At 34.6% G+C, this 23614-nt stretch overlaps 1 protein-coding gene across 2 annotated transcripts; it reads left to right on the forward strand.

The window, feature by feature from the left end:
• The first annotated feature begins 3224 nt into the window (after window positions 1-3224).
• Window positions 3225-21418, forward strand: LOC100259220 (novel plant SNARE 11). Of its 2 annotated transcripts, XM_010665903.3 has the most exons (11): window positions 3225-3454; window positions 3553-3828; window positions 4977-5069; window positions 5720-5813; window positions 5944-5981; window positions 11722-11810; window positions 14991-15070; window positions 18644-18700; window positions 18856-18948; window positions 19037-19111; window positions 20925-21418. In XM_010665903.3, exons 2-11 carry the CDS (start codon window positions 3752-3754, stop codon window positions 21012-21014), a joined length of 786 nt encoding a protein of 261 aa, XP_010664205.1. In that variant the 5' UTR covers window positions 3225-3454; window positions 3553-3751; the 3' UTR covers window positions 21015-21418. The 2 variants fall into 2 exon arrangements, with proteins under 2 accessions (XP_010664205.1, XP_059590069.1); XM_059734086.1 differs by having other exon boundaries at window positions 3231-3828; window positions 19037-21418.
• The last annotated feature ends 2196 nt before the right edge of the window (window positions 21419-23614 follow it).

The raw sequence follows: 23614 nt of genomic DNA on the forward strand, positions 1-23614 counted from the left end.
GGTCCCAAGCTCCAGAATTTAATAAAATTTTATAACTTTTAGTTTTTTATTGATAAATAATTGACAATATTTCATTCAATCATGCGTCTAACGCATTGTTGCCTCCCCAAGGGAAAAGGGATTCAAATATATAGAAATTTTGAAGGCCTTTTGTTTTGAACCTTATGGGTTGGTGGGCTTCTTTCGTTGTATGTGTTTTGATGCCTTAGGGTTGGTTTTTTAATTGTTGTTGAATATTACATAAGAAAATGTTAAGTTACCAAATTGGTATTACACCAAATACGACCGTTCAAATGTATAGCAAAATCTAGATTGTTAAATAAAAATATAAACATTAGATATGAAAGTATAAATAAATAAGATCAATGTATAAAAAAACTTGAGTAAGTTATGAAGCAATTTGATTCTAAGGACGAAGAAATGGAAGTTTATATGGCATGTGGCATTTTATGATCAAAGGCTATTTTTTGGTATTGGTATCATTACTTATGTATTTATTATGGGTTGTGCATGTTGTGTTAAATTAAGTTTACTTAGTATATTTGTAATTTTGATTAACAAAGTTTTAGGAGATTGAAGTGGCTTTAGTTAGTGATATTGTACTTGTCAAAAATTTATAAAATACATTATAAGAGTTCATGTAGGAATAGTATGATATGTTAAAATTGCGGTTTAACATTTAAAAATGATTTTTTTTTCTTTGATAACAAAAATAAAATATTTGATATGTTAACCAAATCGCGTACCAAAAATAAAAAATAAAATGAGACTTTTAAACGTGGTTTGATAATCAATGTGATTTATAAGTCCATAAGGTGTATTAATACTCAACAATCCATTAATCAAAAGAAACAAGAAGAGTTACATCGGTGAAACTCTAAAAAATACCTTTCAATTGAGGGCACACTTTCTCAAAAACAAAACTCTAAAATATAAAAGAGTTAAATATATAAAAAGACAAACTTGCCATTCATCTCGTTAAAAAAAAATTATATAGAGGGCATTGCCTCCTTCAACCCCCACAAGTTGACTCGATATCCCGAGTGCGACGCAACAAAATTGATTCAGAGTTCACAATCTAACATGATAAAGTTTTTAAATTTTATAGAATTGCTTGAAATGATTTATCCCTGATATCCATAGCAAAGCACAAGAAAATTGATTAAGGCTTCACAATTTAATATGATAAAGTTTTTAAAATTTATAAAATTGTTTGAAATGATTTTTTGGAGGACACTTCTAAAAATTTATTGGGATGATGCTAACTCAAGTTCAATTCCAACTAAAAAAAATAACCAACGAATTATATAATTCATACTTCATCTATAATTTGTTTTTATTTTATATATTTATTTGAAAACTTAGATATTAAGTAAGATAAAATTTTAATATAATAAAAAAATTTATATATCTTTCTAAAATAATGAAAAAGTATATGATATAATATAATTTGATATGTTTTCCTTTAAAATTTTAAAAGAAAATTAATATTATTATATAGGATAATATATGTTATAAATATTATAAAAATATTAAATTGGGTGGTGTTATATTTGGATTGCCTAAAGTTTGGTCTAATCCCAAACCAATTTGAGTTCAAGTTGAAAAAACTTAATCCAAACCCAAATTGAGTATTAAAAATAATTGATCAAATCCGTTCAAATGTAAAGTTAAATTTAGGTTAGATCGGGTCAAACCGCCCAAGTTGCACTCTAAACATAAGTCTTTAAGAAATAAAACTAGTTAGAAGATTACCTTCAAATTAAATTATCCAACCAAGAAATTGCCTTGGGATAAAGCCACCAATAAGTTCAAGGAAAAAAAAAAAACAAATAGCTAGGAACCATTTTTGAATAAACCTACAACAATAAAAAAAATGTTACACTATCATGATTAGTTTTATTTTACATCATGTTGTCACACAAATACCAGTTATTAAGAACTAACAATCAATCATTCTATTACTTAACATGATAATAAAATGTTTTTTTAGTAGTTGACTCGTGGATTTAAGGGGAGCAATGTAATATATTGCTCTCTATACCAATGATGACAATAAGCTGGGTTTGGAATAAGTTGTCCCATTTGAACCTCATTTTGTCTATACAAAGTAATTCTTGTACTACTTTAAAAAAATAAAAGTAAAATTAATAGGGTGATGCAAATATGATAATTTCTCCTCCCTATCCTATTTTATTCATTATTATTATTTACTTTTAAATTTTAATTATGTCTAAATAAATATACTTTATTAATAAATTATACATATATATATATATATATATATATATATATATATATATTTTAACTAATTCGAAATTCTTTTATTTTAATTTCAAATTTGTTTCATTGACGATGATGGGACATATACTAAAAAAAATGCCATTCCATTATCATACTCATTCATACCATCTACTATCTAAGAAGGTTATAACCCAAACTCAACTAAGCTCATATTGATGAAGTGATTGTGAAATTGTAGACAATGTGATTATGAAGTTGGAGTCATGGTTGAATTTACATTGCCAATAATTACTTAAAACTCAAGCAATATTATTATTGTATCAACCATATTTTAGCGAAATAGTTCATATTTTATGAATTTTTCACTAGCATCATGGGGATACATATCTTATTTTTTATTATTAAAAATAAAAAATGATATTCGCTTGTGGATAAAATGAGAAAATATTTATGATTTATTTTGAAAATATAATAATTTTTTTTTAAATTTGAGGTATTACAATTTTTTATTATCTTAAAATTTTAAAATAATTTTAAAATATACTAGAAATTATTATTATTATTTTTTATTTTTCAAAATAAAAAATATATTCAAATGATTATTAAGTTTATAATTTTGAAATTAATGAATTTAGCTTAAATTTGAACATCTAATTAAAGCTAATCAGAAATTATATGATATCAGACGTTACAAGGGTTAATATTTATACTTAATATAGAAATTTTTAATAATTAATTTTTTATTCTATAAAAAAATAAATCCATTTTGTAATAATAAGGCAAAACATACTCAACGAAGGGTCCATATCTGATGCGGGGGACTTGACGAATTAAGGAAGTGACAAAATAATAGGTCATTAGTCAAAGGCGGAGGAGCATCCTATTAGATTGCTGTCATCCATACCAAATCAGCACTAGACAACAAACGCGTGGGCCCCATCTGTCAGCTCCTTATAAGCGGTTTGAACGGCCGAACTTTCGGCCATGTTTTGAAACCTGCCCGAGCCAAAGCTAAAACCAAAACCCCCCCAAAAACCAAAAACAAAAAATAAAAATAAAAAAATTTAAAAATGGAGAAATATTTCTCTGTAAATCACGAGAACCTCTTCGTACGTATCCATTCTCCAGATCGCCATTTCCACAAGCCCTAGGTTTTTCCATCCCAAAATCCACATTCCAAATTCTCATTGTTCGGATCGATCCAGATTCCGTACGTTCAATTCCATTTGAATTTCGATTTGGATTTTTCCAATCTGATCGAATATTCGATGCTGTAGCATTCACTTTCGCTTGAATCCGTTATTGTAGGGACCAGATCGGAGACGAGGGAGCTGTGTTATTCGGTTTCGCTGCCGAGGACAATTGGTTGTTAAAATCCTGTTTTTGGTTGGAGATCGTCAGTGGATCTGCATTGCGTTGATTTTGGCGGTAATTTGGAGATTTTGATGTTTGTGAGATATTGGAGATCTTGAGAGGACGTGGTGATTTTCGAGAGTCATTTTGCGAGATGTCTTCGTTGGCTGGAATCAGCGAGGAGCTGGCGGAGATCGATGGACAAATTAGTGACATTTTCCGCGCGTTATCGTAAGGAATCTTCATTTCTTGAATCGGATTCTTGGCGCATTGTTTGCTTTATGCGTGAATTTTGGTTTAGATTTGACATTGTAGCTGTATTGCTATTTTTGTTGCTCCAGGTTAGAAAAAGTGAAATATATTATTGAATCAGTTTCTGCAATTGGCGTAGTTTCAGTTGCATGAAACCGTTTAGGTTTTCTCAGCCATAAACTTGTAAGAGATGTGAAATCTTTAATTCAAGGTTTAAATTATAAATCTCAAATTCTCAATAATCTCGTAAAGACAGTATGGTTTTAAACCCAAATACTCAAGTCAAATAGAAGATGGGAGAATGAGAATCCATTGCTTCATTTCATGAAGCTGAATATGATGATTCCACAATGGCTACTCTCACACATCATCTTCTTCTGTGACTCTTAATGTCCATAACTATCCTTTTTTTTTTTTTTTTTTTTTTTTTCTTGGGGTCAAAATCGCATTTTTCCCTCTTCAAAACAGTGACCATCTCTTGGGCTTTGTTGGTGGCTCCATTCAATGTCCACAAAAGTTCCTTAGATCAGTGAGTTCATATCCAATCATTCACTAACGGTTTGGATGGCTTTAGGGTACTTATTCTCTGAATTGCAACCTTGAGCTCTATAAACTCAAGAAAGCTAACTAGTCTGCAATGGTAATTTCCAAAAGGCAGAAAATTAAGCCAATCAACTAGCATCATGTCTAAACAGTTTCTCAAGATTTGTTTCTTCACCTTCTTGGTAGTCTACTTCATTCAGATACGATTCCTTTATTATTGCCATGATAATCTGTAGAATCTTATAGAGATGGTCTGTAACAGATCCCATAAGGAAAGCAACTGCATTTTTTTAACATTCTGTCAAGATTATCAACTGTAAATATCTCTTAACAATCCTTAACACACAAAAAAGATGTACTATTTAGAATCCGTTTCTTGATACTATGTAAATTTTTACAATTTTTTTCAGGTGTGCTGTGAAGAGCTAAAATCAATGAAACCTTTTGTTTCCAAAACAAAGGAAAATGTTTTAGAATAGCTAAGAAAACAATGCATTATTTATGTTTAACCATTGGTGCTTGTCCTATATTACCTAGCAAATTATCTTCTTTAAGGTAATCTAATTTTCTATGTATTTTTACAGTAATGGGTTCCAGAAGTTGGAGAAGATCAAAGACACGAGTAGGCAGAGCAGGCAGCTGGAAGAGCTTACGGGGAAGATGAGAGAGTGTAAGAGGTAATTGAACAAAAAATCTCTGCCTCTTGCTATTGGTGACTTTTAGAGCTATTTTATGAGGTGGTATGCAGTATGCATACCGTCATTATCTTTTGCCTTTCCAGGAAAAAAAAGTGCAGTATGGATATTGAAACCATATATGATGAAGAGCAAATCTTGAATGTTTTTGCAAGTATGGTGAAAGATGGGTTTATATATCTGGGGGCATAATGCAAACCCAATCCATCCAGTATAATGGAATGGGTGGAACTACTAAGACCTTTATGTTCAAAACCCGATTCTGACTTCTTTGTCAATTCCCTTTATCTTATTCTGCTTGGATTTCACTATTCAATTCCTATGCACATTGAAAGTAAAGGAAATGGCAAGTTCAAGAATTAGGGTTTTTGGGAGGTTGAAAATCTGAAAGTTTTGGAGGTCTAGTTTCTCTATGTTAAACATCTCATACTTGCAAACAATGAACTTAAGGATTTCTGCTATGTTTGGTGCATGTGTACTTTTGCATGTTACATAATGTTATAGGTGCAGAGCTACTTATTGCTTTGATAGCTGCAACTAAACAAATTAGGCACATGACAGGAATATCTTACATTATGTTGCTATATTTTTTCCAAAATCAGAAACAAAATTATGCCTTGTTGTCTTTCCAGGCTCATTAAAGAATTTGATAGAGAAGTTAAGGATTTGGAGATTAGAAATGATCCAGAAACCAACAAGATGCTGAATGAGAAAAAGCAATCAATGGTAGGCTTTTTGCCTCGTAATATCTGATTAGTCGGAATCCAAATTGTTGCAGTAATGTTGTAACATGCACATTATTTATCCTCTGCATATCCAAATTCTCTGCTGAATGCTTTTGCTGTTTTCTTTGCAGATAAAAGAGTTGAATTCGTATGTTGCTCTTAAAAAGCAGTAAGTTAACATCTGTTAGAAATTATCCGTGGTTCATGCAAAGAAGCAGAGTAGTCTCATGCATTTTCACTGGTTCTATTTAGTTGTTTGGGACCCTGTTTCCACAATTTATCGATTGTTTCTCTTGGGTTACGTTTTCTGGTTTTCTTAATATTTCTTATTGTTAGAGCTGAGACATGGCATGTGACTGAAAATTGATGGCCAATGCTTTATTTTCTATTTTTAAGTTGCTGAAAAAATGTTGTTTGAGTTCTTGTCCTTTTGGTAGTCTTATCTAATTCACCTGCTGAAACCTTCTAGAATGTCTTTCCTGCATCTCTAGATTTTATCAGTTTCCATTTTAATCAATGAATTATTATTATTATTTGTTTATAACTAATTATATTGATTCAAAACTTTATTGGTTCTTTCTTATTTGGTTAAGGGAGAGGATTTTTTTGTTTTTTCCATTGTTGTATGGGCCCTTTTGTAAGGGGGTAAGTTCCTTTATTCTGTAATTCGGTGGGTCTCTATTTTAGCACCTCTTTGCAATACAATTATATACTTATTGATAAAAAAATCTTGTAAAAAGAATTTACAACCTGTTTGGCAATGCTTTCAAAAACTTCTTAAAAACAGCTCGCAATTGTTCTAAGAACAAAATTCTTCTTAGAAACTTATTCTTTATATGAAAAAAAAAAAGGTTTGCTCAACTTTTTCTTTATGAAAGTATTATGCACTTATATGTAAAGTAAAAGTTCTCAAATTATTTTTTATATTTTTAATTTTCTCAGAATACTCTACAAAAGAACACTTGAAAAATACTTTAAATTTGTTTTAAAAAACAACCTATTTTCAGAACAAAGTCTAATAAAATTGGTTTTCAGTTAAAAAATTGCCATACCTGTTTTTTGAATTAGAAAACAGTTTTCCATTCTAAGGACCAGAAAAAAAAAAAAAAATTTTTTGTTCATGTCTTGAAGAATCTTTTCCTTAGTAAACCTTTTTTGTGAGTAAAGTTGTACATAGAGGAAGGCTCAATGTTTTAATAAATTTTGTTGATTGGTTGAGTTCTTGCTAAAGGAGGGAGTTTTTCTTGACTCTTTAGCACTTATTGTGTACTTCCTGTGTACTTTGGTGCTCTTTTTTTTTTTACACATGTTTATATATTGTTAATTTTGCCTATAAAGGAAAGGAAGAAAAAAAACGTTGGAAAACAGACCCTTACTCTTTCAGGTTGTTGGACAGAAGCTCAGTCATAGGAGACCATGGTTGTCAATTAAATAATAATAAGAGAGGACATCGGGAGCTTTTGATTGTTTATACTTTATATTCATATAATGTTAGGGTGATGATAGGGGTTATTTTGATTTGAGGTTCCTCAATGAAGGGTGTTATCTTGGTCTAATCTTTTTTCAAGGAGCTTGTTTTGTCTTTGGCCTAATCTTAAGACTCCTAGCTTGAGCTATGAGAGGCTCTTGTGTGCCACCCTTTTTTTTTTTTTTTGAATGAGAAGCTTTATAGGAAAAGATTGTTAGTAATGACCAAGTTATGCTTTGAGGTTGTGAGTTGTGATTTATGCTTTAAGAATACTGAGTTAGTTAATCAGAACCTCCTTCACTATGGATCTTGGTATTCTCTCTATTTGATGTTTCATGAATTTTATATTTTTCATGTGTTAATACTATGTTTCTTAGCTTGGCAGCTTTGGGGGAAAGAGAGGAGATTTTGGAGGATGGTTCCACTTTGCCCTTTTTATTGTATTGGAAAGGAAAGAGATATACATGTGTTTGAGATAGCGGAACTGTTGGGCTTCAAATTGAGAGGATATTTTTCTGAAGTCCTAATTTTTGTGATCTATTAACTCTTTTGGCAATGATGTTTTTTTTAATTTGAATTTATTGAGAGTTTAGGGATTGCCCAGGGAGTCAGGCTTGGTTTCTTCTTATCTTTTATGTGTTCTTCCTTCTTTAATGTAGGTGTTTCTCATATCCTTCCTATGCACTAAGATTTGCCCCCTTATTGTTGGACAGTGTTTTCAAATGTGTTATTGATGTGCACCTCAAGGCTTGCTCTGACATGAAGTGTTCTCCCAAAACATGTCGAGGCACAACCAAAAGTGCTAGGCTCCCAAAAGGCGTTCACTTATGGAGTTGGGGTGTATGTGAAGTGCATTTTTGGATGCCTTTACTGCCTTAGAGAGGCAAGTGATCGAATTAAAAAAAAAAGAAAACCTAAAAATATAAGAGGATTGGGTTTGAGGGGGGAAAACCTAACTCAGTAGCTCTCAGTGGGGTGCTATGTCAGCATCTACAACCTCTCATATGCGGCATCATCAATGTCCTATGCTCTCATTGACAGCTCCTTCTGTTTTGGTTTCTCCTTTTCTCCATCTTGTTGACCTCCTCTTCTCCCTTTCTTTCATTCCCATGCCACAGTCACTTCTCCAGTTTCTCTTTGCATTTTTATTTTATTTTTTAATTTGAGAGGCCACTCCACAAAATCAACTCACTTGCCTTGCACACCAAGTTTTAGGTTTTTTTCCAATTTATCTATTTAGCTTTTAACAGTCCAATCCTCTCAACTCTCCACTCCTCTTCCCTACTTTTTATTTTTATTTTTATTTTTTCATATATCAACTTGAGGTCATATTTTTTACCTCTTATAGATCACCTTTTTTTCATTTAAATCTTAGACTCTACTGATGCTCTTTTATGCCACACTCACCTTTTTTTTCTTCTCCCTAAAATTGAGATTTTATTTATTTTGTTTGTTTTATTTGGATTATTAGTTATTTATTTATGTTGAAAAACTCACTTTGGGCTACACACAGGATTTCCAAATGACATTCGATGGGAAAGAGACTTAACAGGCCTGATTCTAGGGCTTTGTAGAGAGACTTAACGGAGAACTTCCCACATTTAGTCTCTATCCAAAGCACCCTATCTTCCACATCCCGCTGAACGCTCTTCCCATTTGAGGCCTAATAAAAACCTGTGCACCTCATCCACCTCCCAATCATTGAAAGGTCTAGAGAAATGTGAGCTCCAACTCCCTTCTCCCTTAGTGAAACTCCAAACATCTTTCACCCAAATGTCCTTGGAAGCAGTTAGAGCAAATAAAGTAAGAAAAGAAACACAAAAAACTGAATCGCCACACTATGTGTCCTTCCAAAATTTCACCCTTTGTCCATTACCCACCACAAAAGAGAGTCTACTACTTACGACATGCCACTCCCTCCTAATTGCTTTCCACAACCCCACACCATACACATCCCTCACTTCCTTGGAGCACCAACCCCCTTGCTTCTCCCCATACTTTCCCCTTATCACTTGATTCCAAAAGGCCCCTCTCTCATTTGCAAACCCCCAACTCCATTTGCATAAAAATGTCTTATTAAGAGTAGAAAGACACTTCGCCCCAATCCCCATTTTCTTTTGTCTAAGCAAACAAATACCTATTTTACTAGAAAAGGTTTCCGCTCAAGAGCCCCACATTTGATGGTCCTTGGTAAAGAAAGCACATACATGAAATAAATGGGCAAGCTAGCCAAAGTGCTCCGAATTAAGGTGATCCTCCTTCCTTTGGAGATGTATTGTCTCTTCCACATTGCCAATCTCTTTCTAAACTTCTCCTCCACTCCATCCTGGGCAGCCATGGACTTAAAAGGAGCACCCAACGACAATCCCAAATATGAGGAAGGAAGACTCCTGACCTTGCAACCAAGTTCTGTAGCCATTGCCTCCGCGTTTGGGATTAACTCATTTTTATCAAAATTAATTCTCAACCTCGAAATGCCCTCAAACCACATTAGTGTCCAACTTAAATACATCATCTGATCTTGAGAAGCCCCATAGAACTACCATCCACAAAGGTATTTTGGGCCTTAGAAATCACCTTACCCACCATCAGCTTTAACTAATTGGCTAGCACTTTAGTTAGCCACCTATACAACCCTTCCACCAAACTAATTGGCTCGAAATCCCTTAAATCTTCTGCTCCCCCTTTTTTTGGAATCAAAACTAGAAAGGTTGCATTCAAACTTCTAACAAAGCAATTATGGTCACAAAACTCCTTGAAAAACCCCATGACCCCCTTCTTCACAAATCCCTAAGAAAACTGCCATGGTAAAACCATCAGGCCCAGACGCTTTGTCCCCACTAAAGCCCTTAAGAGCCTCGAAAACCTCATGCTAAAAAAAAGGCTCCTCTAGCCTAGCCTTTTCAACAACCTCCAAACTTGCAAAAGACAAGCCACTAATGCTGGGCCTCCACCCTCATGTAGCAAACAACATAAACTTAAACTCATTCACCACTCCTTCTTTGATCTCATTTTCCTTTGTTAATCAAGTACCACTGATTTTAACCAGAGCCATCATATTCCTCATTCTGTGAGCATTAACCATCTTGTGGAAAAATCTAGTATTTCTATCTCCCTCTTTTAGCCACACTTCCCTTGATTTCTGCTTCCAAGAAATTTATGTTAGGAGAACTCACTTTTTAAAATCCTCCTTTGCTCCTCTCCTAGCTTACTCATGAACAACAAGTGGCCAAACTACCTTTACTTTGTCCCAAAGTTCCACTTGATTCAAAGCCAACGCTTTATTAACTTCAACTTTACCAAAGACATTCCTGTTCCAGTCTCTCAGTAATGACTTCAAGGCTTTCAGCTTCACAGCCAAAACAAAACTAGTAGACCCACTAAAATTGAGACCCTCCCACCAAGCCTGCAACTTATCCTTGAAGCCTTTCTCCTTCAACCACATATTTTCGAAATTTAAAAGGCATTGGGTCTCTCCTCACGCCTCCTCTATCCAACAAAATTGGAGAATGGTCAGAAACCGGTTTAGGGAGGACGCATTGAACGACCCTTGTAAAGTGACCTTCCCAATTCTCTGAGACCAAAAAACGATCGAGCCTAGAATTAGACTGATTATTTAGACCACCTCTCCACATGTAAGGACCTCCCTGTAGAGGTAGGTCCCTTAGCTCTAAATCCTTGATAATCTCAGAGAATCTCCTCATTGAAGAGGTTAATCTGCCTCCCTTGCTGCACTCCACAGGGAGTCTAACCACATTATAATTGCCTGCCACACACCAAGGGCCACCCCATAGACTTCTAACAACACCTAGCTCACCCTAGAAACCTTCCCTCTCCTTCTTCATTGTAGGACCATAAACCCCTGTAAAATTCCAGCAAAAGTCATCATCACAGTTCTTAAATCGGCACGAGACTGAGAAAATCCCCACTTCCACATCCAACAATTGTAACACCCTATTGTCCAAAAACACCAACACACCATTGGAGGCTCCCCTCGAGTGAACAACCCCCCCATGATCAATATATACCCTATTATCAATATATATTTCGTTTTTGATAAAGATTTTTTTTTTTGTACATAATTTTGTTGTTTCTCCAAAATTTACTTTCATTTTGACATCCCCACTATTTTGGTGAAATACCTTAGTCTTAAATTATGACCTAGTCATATATGATTCCATTAGTTGAAAATTTTAGTCTTTATTAATTTAAGATTTTTGTTCAATTTACGGAATAAATCAAGAAAATGATTCATTGTTGATCCTTTATAGTTTTCATGTTTTCATTCTGAATATATATTTGAACTTCAAAGCTTGTTCGATTATGTGCATAGAGTTGCAGATTTAATTTTATTTAGATGTTTTATACTGATTCTTAATTATATCATGCTGTTGATTCCTTTCCTGGGCTTATTTTTATATTGTTTTGGATGGTGATATAGATATGCAACCAATCTTGAAAACAAGCGAATTGATCTCTTTGATGCGCCTGCTGATGACGTTGGAGAAGAAAATGTTTTGCTAGCTTCATGTAAGCATATGGCCTTCTATTATACTCACTTTTTCTACCACACTTGAAAGTCTAGAGTCTAGACACTATAAATGGAAGTTTTATCTCATGATGATGGAATAATGTGTGTGTTTTGTTCTTAATTTATTTTTATCAAATTATTACTGATTGTTTTAGAGTGGTCCAGAAACCATCTAATCATGTGGAAATTTCATCTAATGAAATTGTGTTAATGACTCTTGTCTTTTCCAGCAAGATAGATTATCTTAGGGAGGATGATGGATGTGAGAGAAATGATTGGAGTATAGGGAAAGCTTTTAAGCAGGAGGGGAGAAGCAGTCCCTAATTATTGGAGAGGGGCATGGCATTTATATAGGTCTAAAGCATGTTGTGGCACATGGTACATGTGTGAGCACAGTAATATGAAAGTTACACCAATATGAAGACCACAAATGTGTATAGTGATGTTTTTCTCCATGATAGATGAGAAGGATAATATCTAATTTTGAATGCAAATATTCAATGCTTGATTATAGTACAGAAAGTAAGTACTGACATTGGCTTTATTGCTCTGAGTGATTGTTAAATGTTGATGTCTGATTTGTTGTTATAATAGGGATTCTCTAGCTTATCCATAGGAAAACTTAGCACTTACAGTCTTTCAAAAGTATAGTTCACTCACGTTTTGACCCAATACTTTAATACAGCCTCTTCGCAGAGCTCTTCAAAGACAAATATTTTAGTTCTTCAAGCTATGAGGATCTTTCTGGGAGTATATTATCTAGATGTGGTTTCCTTGTAACATACATAAGTGAAAATGCCTATATTTTCATATTCACATGTACTCGTGTTTCAAAAGAAAGAGTCCCTTCCTGGAGATAACTACAGTCACCAAATAAGAAGTTTTGTGAGCATTCAACATTGAGGTGAGCGAGTAAAAGATATATAAACTGTTCCACAAGGTGCTCACATTTTGCAGCACCAGTGGGAGAAGTCAATATCCTATATCTTCTACTAATTGGTGATTAGTTCTAATTGGGATGTCTATTGACCAGAGTCCATAAATTTCATCCTTGGACAAAAATGGTGTGATGTTTATACAGACCTGGAGCAGAGAAGTGAATGTATATTAATACATAGATACATGCATTTCTGTGTTGATTCATATTATCTACTGTCCTTATAAGGACAAAAAAATAGGCAACTGCTTGCCCATATAATGTTCTGAATTGCATGCTTCCCATTTAAATAGAAACTCAAACCAGATGTGGACAACCAGGAGGTAGTATCAATCATTCTCAAGTAATCTTTGTGTGTACATATGCATGTAATCATGCTTATGAGATCGGAACTTTTATGAAGGGCATCATTAATTTTTTTTTACAGAAGAATAATTGGAAGACGACTCTTCATTTTTTACTAGAGAAACTGATAGAGAAATTGGTTCTCTTAAAATATTTTTCTGCTAAACTGAGTGAAAAAAATGGGTTTTTGGTTTTCTTAAAATATTCTTCTGCAGAATCTTGCAAATGTTTTTTTTAATAAATATATGAACCATTTTACAAACAAGAATATTGAATGTTCTTAATACCTTGAAGCATGTTTTCAGCTAGTTCAGGGTTTCATCATGCAGTGTTTTGATTCCATGAAGATAGCATTGTGACTCTTGTAAGTTTCTTGGTAAGAAGCACAGGGTTGCAGTGTTTTTAATGGTACACCATAAAATAGGCTATTCCTGCAGCTGGGTATTTGTCTCCTTGTGTTTGTCCAAAATATATATTTTGCTTGACATGAAATCTATTAATTTTGATAAACTCTGCATGGTGATTTTCCAAATATTTTATCCTCAGACCATTACAACCATGAAACTATCATGTGCATGCACAATAAGAGCTAAATTCTTCACCCTCATTTTGCTTAACAACTAAATTGTGATGGGTGTCATCAGCTTGTCTTTCTATCTTCAAGGAATCCAAAGCAGAGAGTTTCATATACCACACTGTGTAACAGAATCAATGTTGTCAAACTGATACTTATCATGGGGCATACTGTTTTCTGTCAAGGAGTCCTAACATGTAACTGGTTACTACTTGGGGTTAAGAGCTTATGTAAGATGTTTCTTATAAATCCTGCATGAATGGGAATGAAAAGTCATGGTACATTAGGTGGTTTTTATACCTTGGACCAAAATTTTCTTGATGATCATAGAACTCTTATTGTTTCCCTTTTGAAGGGATTGAAGAAGTGGGATGGTGTTCACCTGAAACGGTTGCTAAGAGTCTAAGACTACTGTCTCTGATGCACTTATCCATCTGGATCACTTGTTTTGCTTCTGGTTGTTGTACCATTTGTGTCTTTGAACTTCATAAAAATGTTCATCTCATAACCAATTTTAGATTTTAAATGGTGCATGTGGTCAACAGGGCAAACGCACTGAAACCTATTGAGGCTTGAGGTGCCCAAGATGTTCAAGAAAAAGATGTATCTCGTTGTGGAAGTGATCCAAATACATACTATTTGGAAATAGTACTTATAAAATAAAATTTAGTCAGATTGCAATTCTTGCCATGTGTGACAGATAAAATTTCTTTTGCTGCCTGATAACATATTTTATAGATATGTGTGTGTGTGTGTGTGCGTGTGTATGTACGTACGTACGTATGTATGTACGTACGTACGTACGTATGTATGTACGTATGTACGTATGTACGTATATGTATTAATACTCCATTAAACTCCTTGAATTAGCTGATTTGTGGATGTCATGGCAAGGTTATGCATTTTCTGCATATTTGTCTGAGTTCTTGGGAGTTAAGTTTTTATTTTGTTTGTCATTGGTGAATTTACCTTGGGTTACTGATAGTATAATTCGAAAACCTGCACTGAGTTTGCTGATTCATAGACATTTATATCATGGTGAAACCATGTCATACAAGTATTTTGCAAGTTCTGCATATTTTTTTTGACTCCCTGGAATTGTGGATTTGTTTTTCGTTGGATAGGCAAACTGATATTCCAGAATATTATGAAGCCATGAGGCAATTTTGTTTTCATTTAATGTCCTAACTCATTTTCCATTGGCCCCAATCTTGGTTTTTATTTCACGTGTACAAACTTTTCTATGTTAGCTGCAATCTTCACTTTGGACTTCCATTCATTCTTGTTTGAATAATTTCTGAGGTCTATCTAAATGTTTTACAGCTATGACAAATCAACAGCTAATGGATAATGGAAATCGGATGATGGATGAGACTGATCAAGTCATTGAGAGATCAAAAAAGGTTAGTTTATCTCTAAATCAACACACTTGTACTGCATTGGTTGGGTAATTTTTTATCTTTGCTGTCTAATGCTTCATGATTGCATGAGATTTTTCTCTTCATTCTTATACACATATAAACTTTGGATCTGAAATGTTCAGGTTTTTCAGCATTGTTGTTCTTCTAATAATCATTTCATAATTTGCAGTATTCTTTTCAATTTTAGTTTTTCTTAGGGAGGCTGGCTAATCTGTTTAGGCACAATGGTTTAAATATACCCATTGAATATGCCTTTTTTTTTTTTTTTTCTGGATTCTTGGGTGTGTGTGGCTGTTAGATTGCTGCAATGAACAGTGTTTATGCAATGGTAACTCATTTCTGTGTGGGTAGTATTTGTAAAAGGTTCTTATTTTTGGAGGCTAGCCATGTGGGATGGTGAGGTGGCAATAGTTTGAGGGGAGAATGTAGTGAGAGGCAAGAAGGGATTGGAGAGAATGATACTGAATCAAGGAGAGAACCCAAGAGAATGGGAAATTCTTTTTTCTTCCTTTTGGCAGGAAATGGAGCCTATTTATGATGCTCCAAAATAGTAACTGCACATTAATGGACCAATAATGATGTGGAAACTTTCGGAGACAACATGTGATTGCCCCCTCCCCCCCTTCCTTTCATTCTAATCGAGATCGGTTTGATGCATGTTAATTCTACCTTAGCAAACTTGTAACTCTAGCCACTAAATCAAGACCCTCAAACCAGTCCCAAAATGTTCAATGGTGGGATGGCTAATTTTGCCATTGAGATGCACCAAGTTCATTTTGATGCATGCTAATTCTACCTTAGCAAACTTGGAACTCTAGCCACTAAAGCAAGACCCTCAAACCAGTCCCAAAATGTTCAATGGTGGGATGGCTAATTTTGCCATTGAGATGCACCAAGTTCATTTTAGACCCTTGATCCTTGCTCTTAACTCCAGTAGGCATATTAGCATTAGAGTGTTGTGTCAAGGGTGGCACCTTTGAGGGGGCTTAAGAGATCATTTGTCCACAAGCATTCTAGAGGGAGCATCCTTTTTGTAATAGGAGTGAAACAATCAATCCTCTCAGGTACACATAGTCACCCTTGCCAAGAGATATAGTAGGAGAGAACCCCTCAGCATCCGCTAGAAGCGGGCATCTATGTTTCATGAACATTTGGATAAATGTATTTTGAGATAGGCTTCTATGTCCATATGATGCAACACTATGACATGGAAGCTATTTAGGGAGAATGTGGATCTATGTATGCATTAGATATCAAAGGTACACATCATGTTATTTTGAGGGAAGGGCCTCTCATCCTTCTCTTATACCTTTGTTATTATTAATATATATTTTGTTTCTAATAAAAAAAGGTACATATCATCTTAGTGGAGAGTGGTCTTGAGCATGTACTACCATGTACAATGTTATCAAAGGCAATCGCTTTGGTCGCCTAGGCCATCAGGCTAGGCGGGGCAGAAAAAAATCGCCTCTTGAAGATCTAGGCAAGGCAGCTTAAAAAAGGCAACGGCTAGGCAATCGCCATGGGATAAGACACAAGGCATAGAGGCGATTGCCTTTGACCATGTGTTAAGATTAAACATACTTAGATTATAATTTCATTCAATCTAATATTGGGTTAAACAAAGAATAAGATAAAATATTATATAATAAATCATAGAGATAATAAGATGGAGGACTATCAATCTAGTTTTGATGGAAGTGATGACAATTTTAATTTCAATGATGATTGATGACGATGATGATGATGCCTAAAGCTTCTCTAGAATGTTCAATCTCTTATTTATTTATTTATTTTTTTAGATGTTTGAAAAATTGGAATGTGCATTTAGACAGGATGAATATTTTTAAATAATATAATGTTTCTTATGATATAGGGTATAATATTTAACATTTTGAATAATTATTACTATTTTGTTAATTTTATAGGACATCATTAGCGATAAAAAATTAATAGTGTTGATTGTTGAAGACAACATTTATATTGGTTGAGTATCGAGTAGGTAAATATGTATATTTTTGATTGCCTTACTATAATCAGGCTATCACCTTGTTTTTTGCCTTTCGCCTTAGGTGACTTGCCTTTTGTTTTCGGCAGCACTGACTATGTACCAAGACATGTGGCATTCTATTATTGGTTGTATCATGATGGAGCTCACATGATGTATATTAGACATGTGGTGCTCTATGGTCGGTCCACCTAGATTTTGCAAAACAGGGCATCTACCATATCACTGCTTGTGAAATAGAGCCTCATTTTTTTGCCTCTGAATTAAATCATATGTAGTTTCAAGGTTCAATTGCTTTAATAACCACCACTCGAATGAAAAGGTTCAAAATACATGATCAATTCTGGTTTCAATTGGCTTATCTAGAAGGATGCTAAGTTAGTGTGATCATGGAAAATCTCATAATTGGAAGGTGCATGATTCCTTTTTTCTGAAGTTCATGAGGGATTCAAGGACGTCTCACACATTTGAATGTGTACAACTACCCAAAAGTATAGTTGATAATACTCCCTGAATCATGCATCTATCAGACACTTTAGGTTAGTGTATTTGAGACTCATTTAGGGGGCACCTCTTGGATGGATATATCAAAACAGACCATTTATGTCCAGTTGGTTGGGTTGTGGCTCATTCTTCTGAACTCACACTTGGTTTCTTTGTGAAATGTGAAGTTAAATGCTATCCCCCACTTGGGTTAAAATAAGAGGCACCAGTTTATTTAATTTCCTTTGATGGTTTATTCTTGCAGAAGGTCAAAACATCTAAAAAGGCATCCCATTCTGCAAATTTTTTTTTCCAATTTGCTTGTTGGATTTCTCCCTCTAAGTCTGTAATAGTCTAAGTTTTTTCACATTGAAGACACATTTTGCTATTTTGCTATTAATCCATGACCATGATCTCCTTAACTGATGCATAAAATCTTAGTCTGTGACTGTAGGGTGGATTTCCCTTGACATTTCTAATCTAGGCTTTCCTGGTTCCTTCTGATCAGAAGGTAGGAGTGTGGTAGTTATGGTTATTTCTGGCTTGTTTGTCTTTAACGCCACATCTAATTGGCAATGTGTTGGTACATATTCTAATTTATGTAGTATTTTGAGTCCTCTTCATTCTGTAATGCAACATCTTCCTTCACACCCCTTATTCTTATTCTCTGAATCAAATATTATAGAATTGGAAATCCATAACCAACATCTTGAAAGAAAAAATAAAATGATGTATACAGTCTCTCACTCCTACTAGAGGTGGGAAGTTGAAGAGCTTTGTCATGCATCTTGAAACTGTTTGTCAGTGCTAGAGCCACTTAGTTGCACATTGAACTTCACTTGTTTCTGCTATGAGAAACAGAAATCAAAACCACTCGAAAACTGTAAACCCCATTGAAACCACCCATCTTCCTTCTCAACAAAAGGGATAGAAAAGAAGATTAATAAAAAGATTTGCTTGCTTGAAGTTTGTAAGTTGACTTACCTATCAAAAAAATGTTTGTAATTTGACTTGTAATTGTTAACAAAGGAAGTTAATTCCCGCTTGCTTTGTATATGCAATAGGTTGTTCAAGATACAGTTAATGTTGGAACAGAAACTGCAGCAGCTCTCAAGTCGCAGGTCTGTACCTCATCAATATTAAATTTTTTTCTGATTCTGACACATTGCTACAATTTAGATTCAATTTACAGCACTTGTATTTTACCTTTCTTTTTGAAGGTTTTCCTAAGACATGGTAGCTTAAGTGTTTCAATTTACTTTACGTTTATGTTCAGACTGAACAAATGAGCAGGATTGTTAACGAGCTAGATTCTATCCATTTCTCAATCAAGAAAGCTTCACAGCTGGTCAAGGAAATTGGTAGGCAGGTCAATCTCTAAAATATCCACTTCCCTATCTTTCATATATCAAGCATTGAGTTATTATTTGTGGTACTTACTTGGGTTCTTGCATTAGGTTGCCACTGATCGGTGTATTATGGCCTTGCTCTTCATTCTAGTCATTGGGGTCATAGCCGTCATTATTGTGAAGGTTGGATATCTGTTCACCTCTACATTTCTTTTCATTTCCTTTCTTTTTCTTCCTGTTACTTCCGATGATTTTGTAAGGGTCTCAATTTTGTTTTTGTCATTTGCATATCCTGAAACAGTTGGAAGTCAAGCATTGGTATTACTAGGTACTGGGCAATTTATTTTAGTATATCTATTGGGTGCAGTGGTGGAAAATGTTGACCTTGTTTGTCAACCAGTCCAGTAACTTTACAGGCCACATGGGATTTGACATCGGGTTCATCATCTAAACCCAATGGGTTATTGTCTTAAGACTTAAAATTTATTTGAATGCAATCATAACTTTTTTTTTGTGTGAAATTATATCCCCACCCACCTCATTTTTATCTCTTTTTTGAAATTCAGAATTTAATGTAAAAGGCAAAAATACCCTCATCTTCTTCACCCACCATACCTGGCCAAAACCCTATCCTTAATTCCTCCCCCTTCTCCTTACCTTCTCCTTTCCTTCTCCTCCTTCATCTTCATTTTTATTTTTTATTTTTTATTTTTTATTTTTTAGTTTTATTTATTATTTTGTACTTTTGAAAAAAAGAAGGAAAAAGGGGGAGGATCACTGCATGGCCATGACATGCACCTGTAAAGCAGTCAGGACCTGCAATGAAGAGGAAGGGAAAAGAAAGCATAGGGAAAAGGCTGAGGGAGGGGGAAGGAGAGTTAGGGTTTAAAGGTGGGTCTGGTGGGTGATGAAGATGAAAACTTTTTACGTTTTCACATCAAATATGCTATTATAAAATAAAAAATAAAAATGAGGCAACTGAAGAGATAGCATTGATGGGTGGGGATATGACCACCCCTTTTGTCCCTTGCTTTAAAAGTTTTTACTTCAAATATTTTATGACTTTTTAAATTATTACTTATATTTTACCCATATTTTCTTACATATTATCTTACTAAGTATATGAAAATAGTTTGAATAGTGGGAATAAATACTTTAAACTGATTTGATTCAAATGAAGGCTTTCTGACTGGTTTATGTTCCATCACGGCTGTAGTTTCTTATGGAGGTGCTCTGCTTGCTTAGCTTTGATACCATATAGAGTTGTACTTTGGAAATTGCTTGAACATTTGTTGTTTATCAATGGTTCGGATTTGTTTCAGACCTGGCCAACTCATCCTAGAGTTGGGCTCAGCCTCCTTATAGGAACCCAAGCCTGAGACCTACCCACCAAACCTTCCCCCTTTATATGAAAATGCCTAGCTAGCTTCAGAGTAACCGTCAAGGCTGGTCTCATTGTCCTACCCTTTTAACCCCCCTAGTTGTATTGCTTTTACAGTTATATTTCCAGAAGAAATCTATATTATATTACTTTCTCATTCTGATAATGATCAGTCACTTTTGCTTAAACCACATCTATTGAATTTTTTCTCCTTGCACCATTCCTCCATTGAGTTAAATAGTACTGGTTTTAATCTTTTGATCACTGTCATTCTCTAATCTGCTTGATTCTCTCCCTCATGATTCTACAGTATTTTGGATGACTTTGCATGATGTAGAGTATATCTACATTGTTTGGCACTTCAACTTAGCCTCTAAATGGTTCCTGCAGTTAACATTCATGGAGCAGTATAGCACCTTTAAATTTGTCTTAATACTGTATAGAGAACTGGTTCACAATCATCAAGTGGATCATATTTTTATTACTTTCAACCTTAGTAACCATTAAAAAACATGTCCCTTTCCAGAAAAACCATGAAGCACTCATGTCAACATCATCTCTAACTGCATTTTATTAATGTTTGCTTATCACTTACTTCAACTTATTATTACTCAGCTTGTGAACCCAAATAACAAGGACATTCGGGATGTTCCTGGATTGGCCCCACCAGCTCTCACTCGGAAATTACTTTGGCATCCTAATTAAATCTGGCAGTGAATTTCCTCAAGATTTTATCAGACACGATTTGATTGGGTGTAAAATTAGCTGAGATTTTGACGCTGTTGGCATCACTTGGTATAGTGAAAAACCCAATCTGGTTTAAAAGGGTGGATTCTTTCGACACAGGAAACTTGCTGGAGTCGCTATATGATTAATCAGCTTTTCAAAATGCCAGTCTCTTAAACTGCTGTTGTGGCTTGTTCAGTAGCTTCAATCAGATAAGGTTTTGTATGTGATTTGTTTATTCTCCACGGATTACGATTAAGAAAATTGCCACTATTTAGGTGAGGGAATTCTGAGCGTAAATACTTGAAACCAAGATGTTCATACTCCACTGTATAATCACAATGGTGTGTTTATTTTTATTTTTTAGATTTTGTTTTTCACCATCATTTCCATAGTGATTTGACATTATAGTGTTCATTTAATTATCACCTGAAGATTGATAGGTTTTTTGTATCTACATTTAAAAAAAAAATTATTTGTGAAGTCAAGTGACTTTTGTTTATATATATATAATATGCACACTGAATGCGGTTGTGTGGGAGGGTTGTGGTCTCTAAGATGATTTTATGAAAAGGCAATTTTTTTTGTTTCTCAACAAAGTAAATGTGGGGTTTTGAGATGTGTTGGATGTGTGGTATGGATATTCAAGTGATGAAACCCCCCACAAAACAAGCCTCACAATGATGGATTTTGAATCAGTTGTGTTGATTTACACATGGAGACATATGGTCCAACATTAGTGGGTAATATATGTTATCATAAATATTTCCCTTGTTTCACTGCTCCCCCTCTTAGATGTTGTTTTAGGGTTCTTTTGATTTTATAACATGTCAATGTACTGTTAAGGTGATGACTATTTGCCAACCTGGCATTGCAGCAGCAGCAGCAGCGTAATTTTTCAGTAGTTAGGTAGGAAGGATGCATTCACCGTAGTTATGGTGTATGAATGCCGCTCAACGTCTGTCCAATAAATCGAACTTGCAAATTTTGGAGCATTAGTTTCAATCTCATCATCTGTCATTTCCATAAATTTCTTCTTCTCATAAACCATTATAAATTGATGAGTTGTTAAGCCAGGTTCACCTTCATATTAACCCTTATACCATCTCATACTATTTTTCCTTTTGTTTTGAATAATTAGATTGTTCCCCATCTCACTTCTTTCTAGCGTCCATGTTGTGAAGGCGTATATTTTGTGGTTTCAGCTCTCCTCTCCCCTTGTCAGAAAACCAACCTGAGTCTAAAGCCTAATAGTTCATTATAAAACTTAATCCTGTTCATTCCTTATGGATGTCATGTCATCTCATTTATCGTATTCTTTTTAAATCCCTAAACAAAGAGATGGGAACCCAGCATTCAAAAGTTAAAAGCTACTTTCTCCATTCAAAGCTTACAAATTGCACTTTATGATCCATACTTCCAAGGATAAATGAATGGTGGTCGGCCACCATCATCCAATCTTTTGGCCGCAATCTTGGTTTGAAACTAGGAGTCTGAACACCAGTCCTCTTTGCACATGGGCATTTTTATAATGATCTGAGCCTTTTTGAGAATTTGAAGTCTAAGTGCTGGTGGGCGGTGGTCATTTAGTGTACTACTGTATTCAACTCCAGTGACGGCAGACTCTTTGGAAAAATGGAATCACATCCAATAACAAAAAATCAATGCTTTGTGGGTGGGATTAGGCACATGTCCAGCATGGTTTGCCTCTCGCGATGAGTCACTTCCCTGCATAGTGGTGTGCTTGGAGATATGTTAAAGCGTTTTCACATGCAAAAACTATTTACAGCTAATCTCAAAGCTTTTTGCCGACTTCTTCTGCTCGCGTAGCCTCAAGTCTGCATGATAATTTGAGATCACAACTGTGGTTACACAAGCAAAATGAGTGACATTTGACCTTGAGGCCTGATGGGTTTTAGGGTTTACTGCAATCATGTCTGGAAATTAAGTGTGAAATGGTTCAATCTGCAGAATAATTAAGTGAATAAGATAGAAGAAGATTCAAAAGTAGTTGTGAGAGCATTCACAAGAATGTTCGGCCACTCGCAATTTTTTTTTTTTTAAATTCACAACTTTTTTCAAATTTGTCCTACAAACTCTATCATCACAACTTCATCATTTCTTCCATTTTACCAACATGATTTGGATCCTGTACAATTTGAAGGAACTTTTGAACGAAAAGTTTTCTTCCACTTGAAGAAAACCTACTCCCAAACTTCAACCCCATTGCCTCTATGAACACAACTAGCCTAGTATTCCTGTCACCCTCACAAATGTCTTCCACGGTCCACCACCTCCTTATTGCCCCACTTCATTAAAATCTAAAATAATTTTCAACAAAAAGGAAAAAATAAAATGAAATTTAAATTCCTCATCTCTCCTAATTTTCCAACACCCTTTCCCCTTTTTTCAAGTCAACTTTCTTTATCTTTTGATTATTTAAATCCTAATTTTTTATGAAGCAGGTGATTCTTTTGTTGGTGATTGGCTCTACCAAGAATAATCCCGTGACTAAGCAAAGTCTAATTTTGCCTTCTAAATTGCCATGTCATTATGATTTTTAATTAATTGCCATTCAT

This window comes from Vitis vinifera, chromosome 2 (genome assembly GCF_030704535.1).
Source record: "Vitis vinifera cultivar Pinot Noir 40024 chromosome 2, ASM3070453v1".
Lineage (NCBI taxonomy): Eukaryota > Viridiplantae > Streptophyta > Magnoliopsida > Vitales > Vitaceae > Vitis > Vitis vinifera.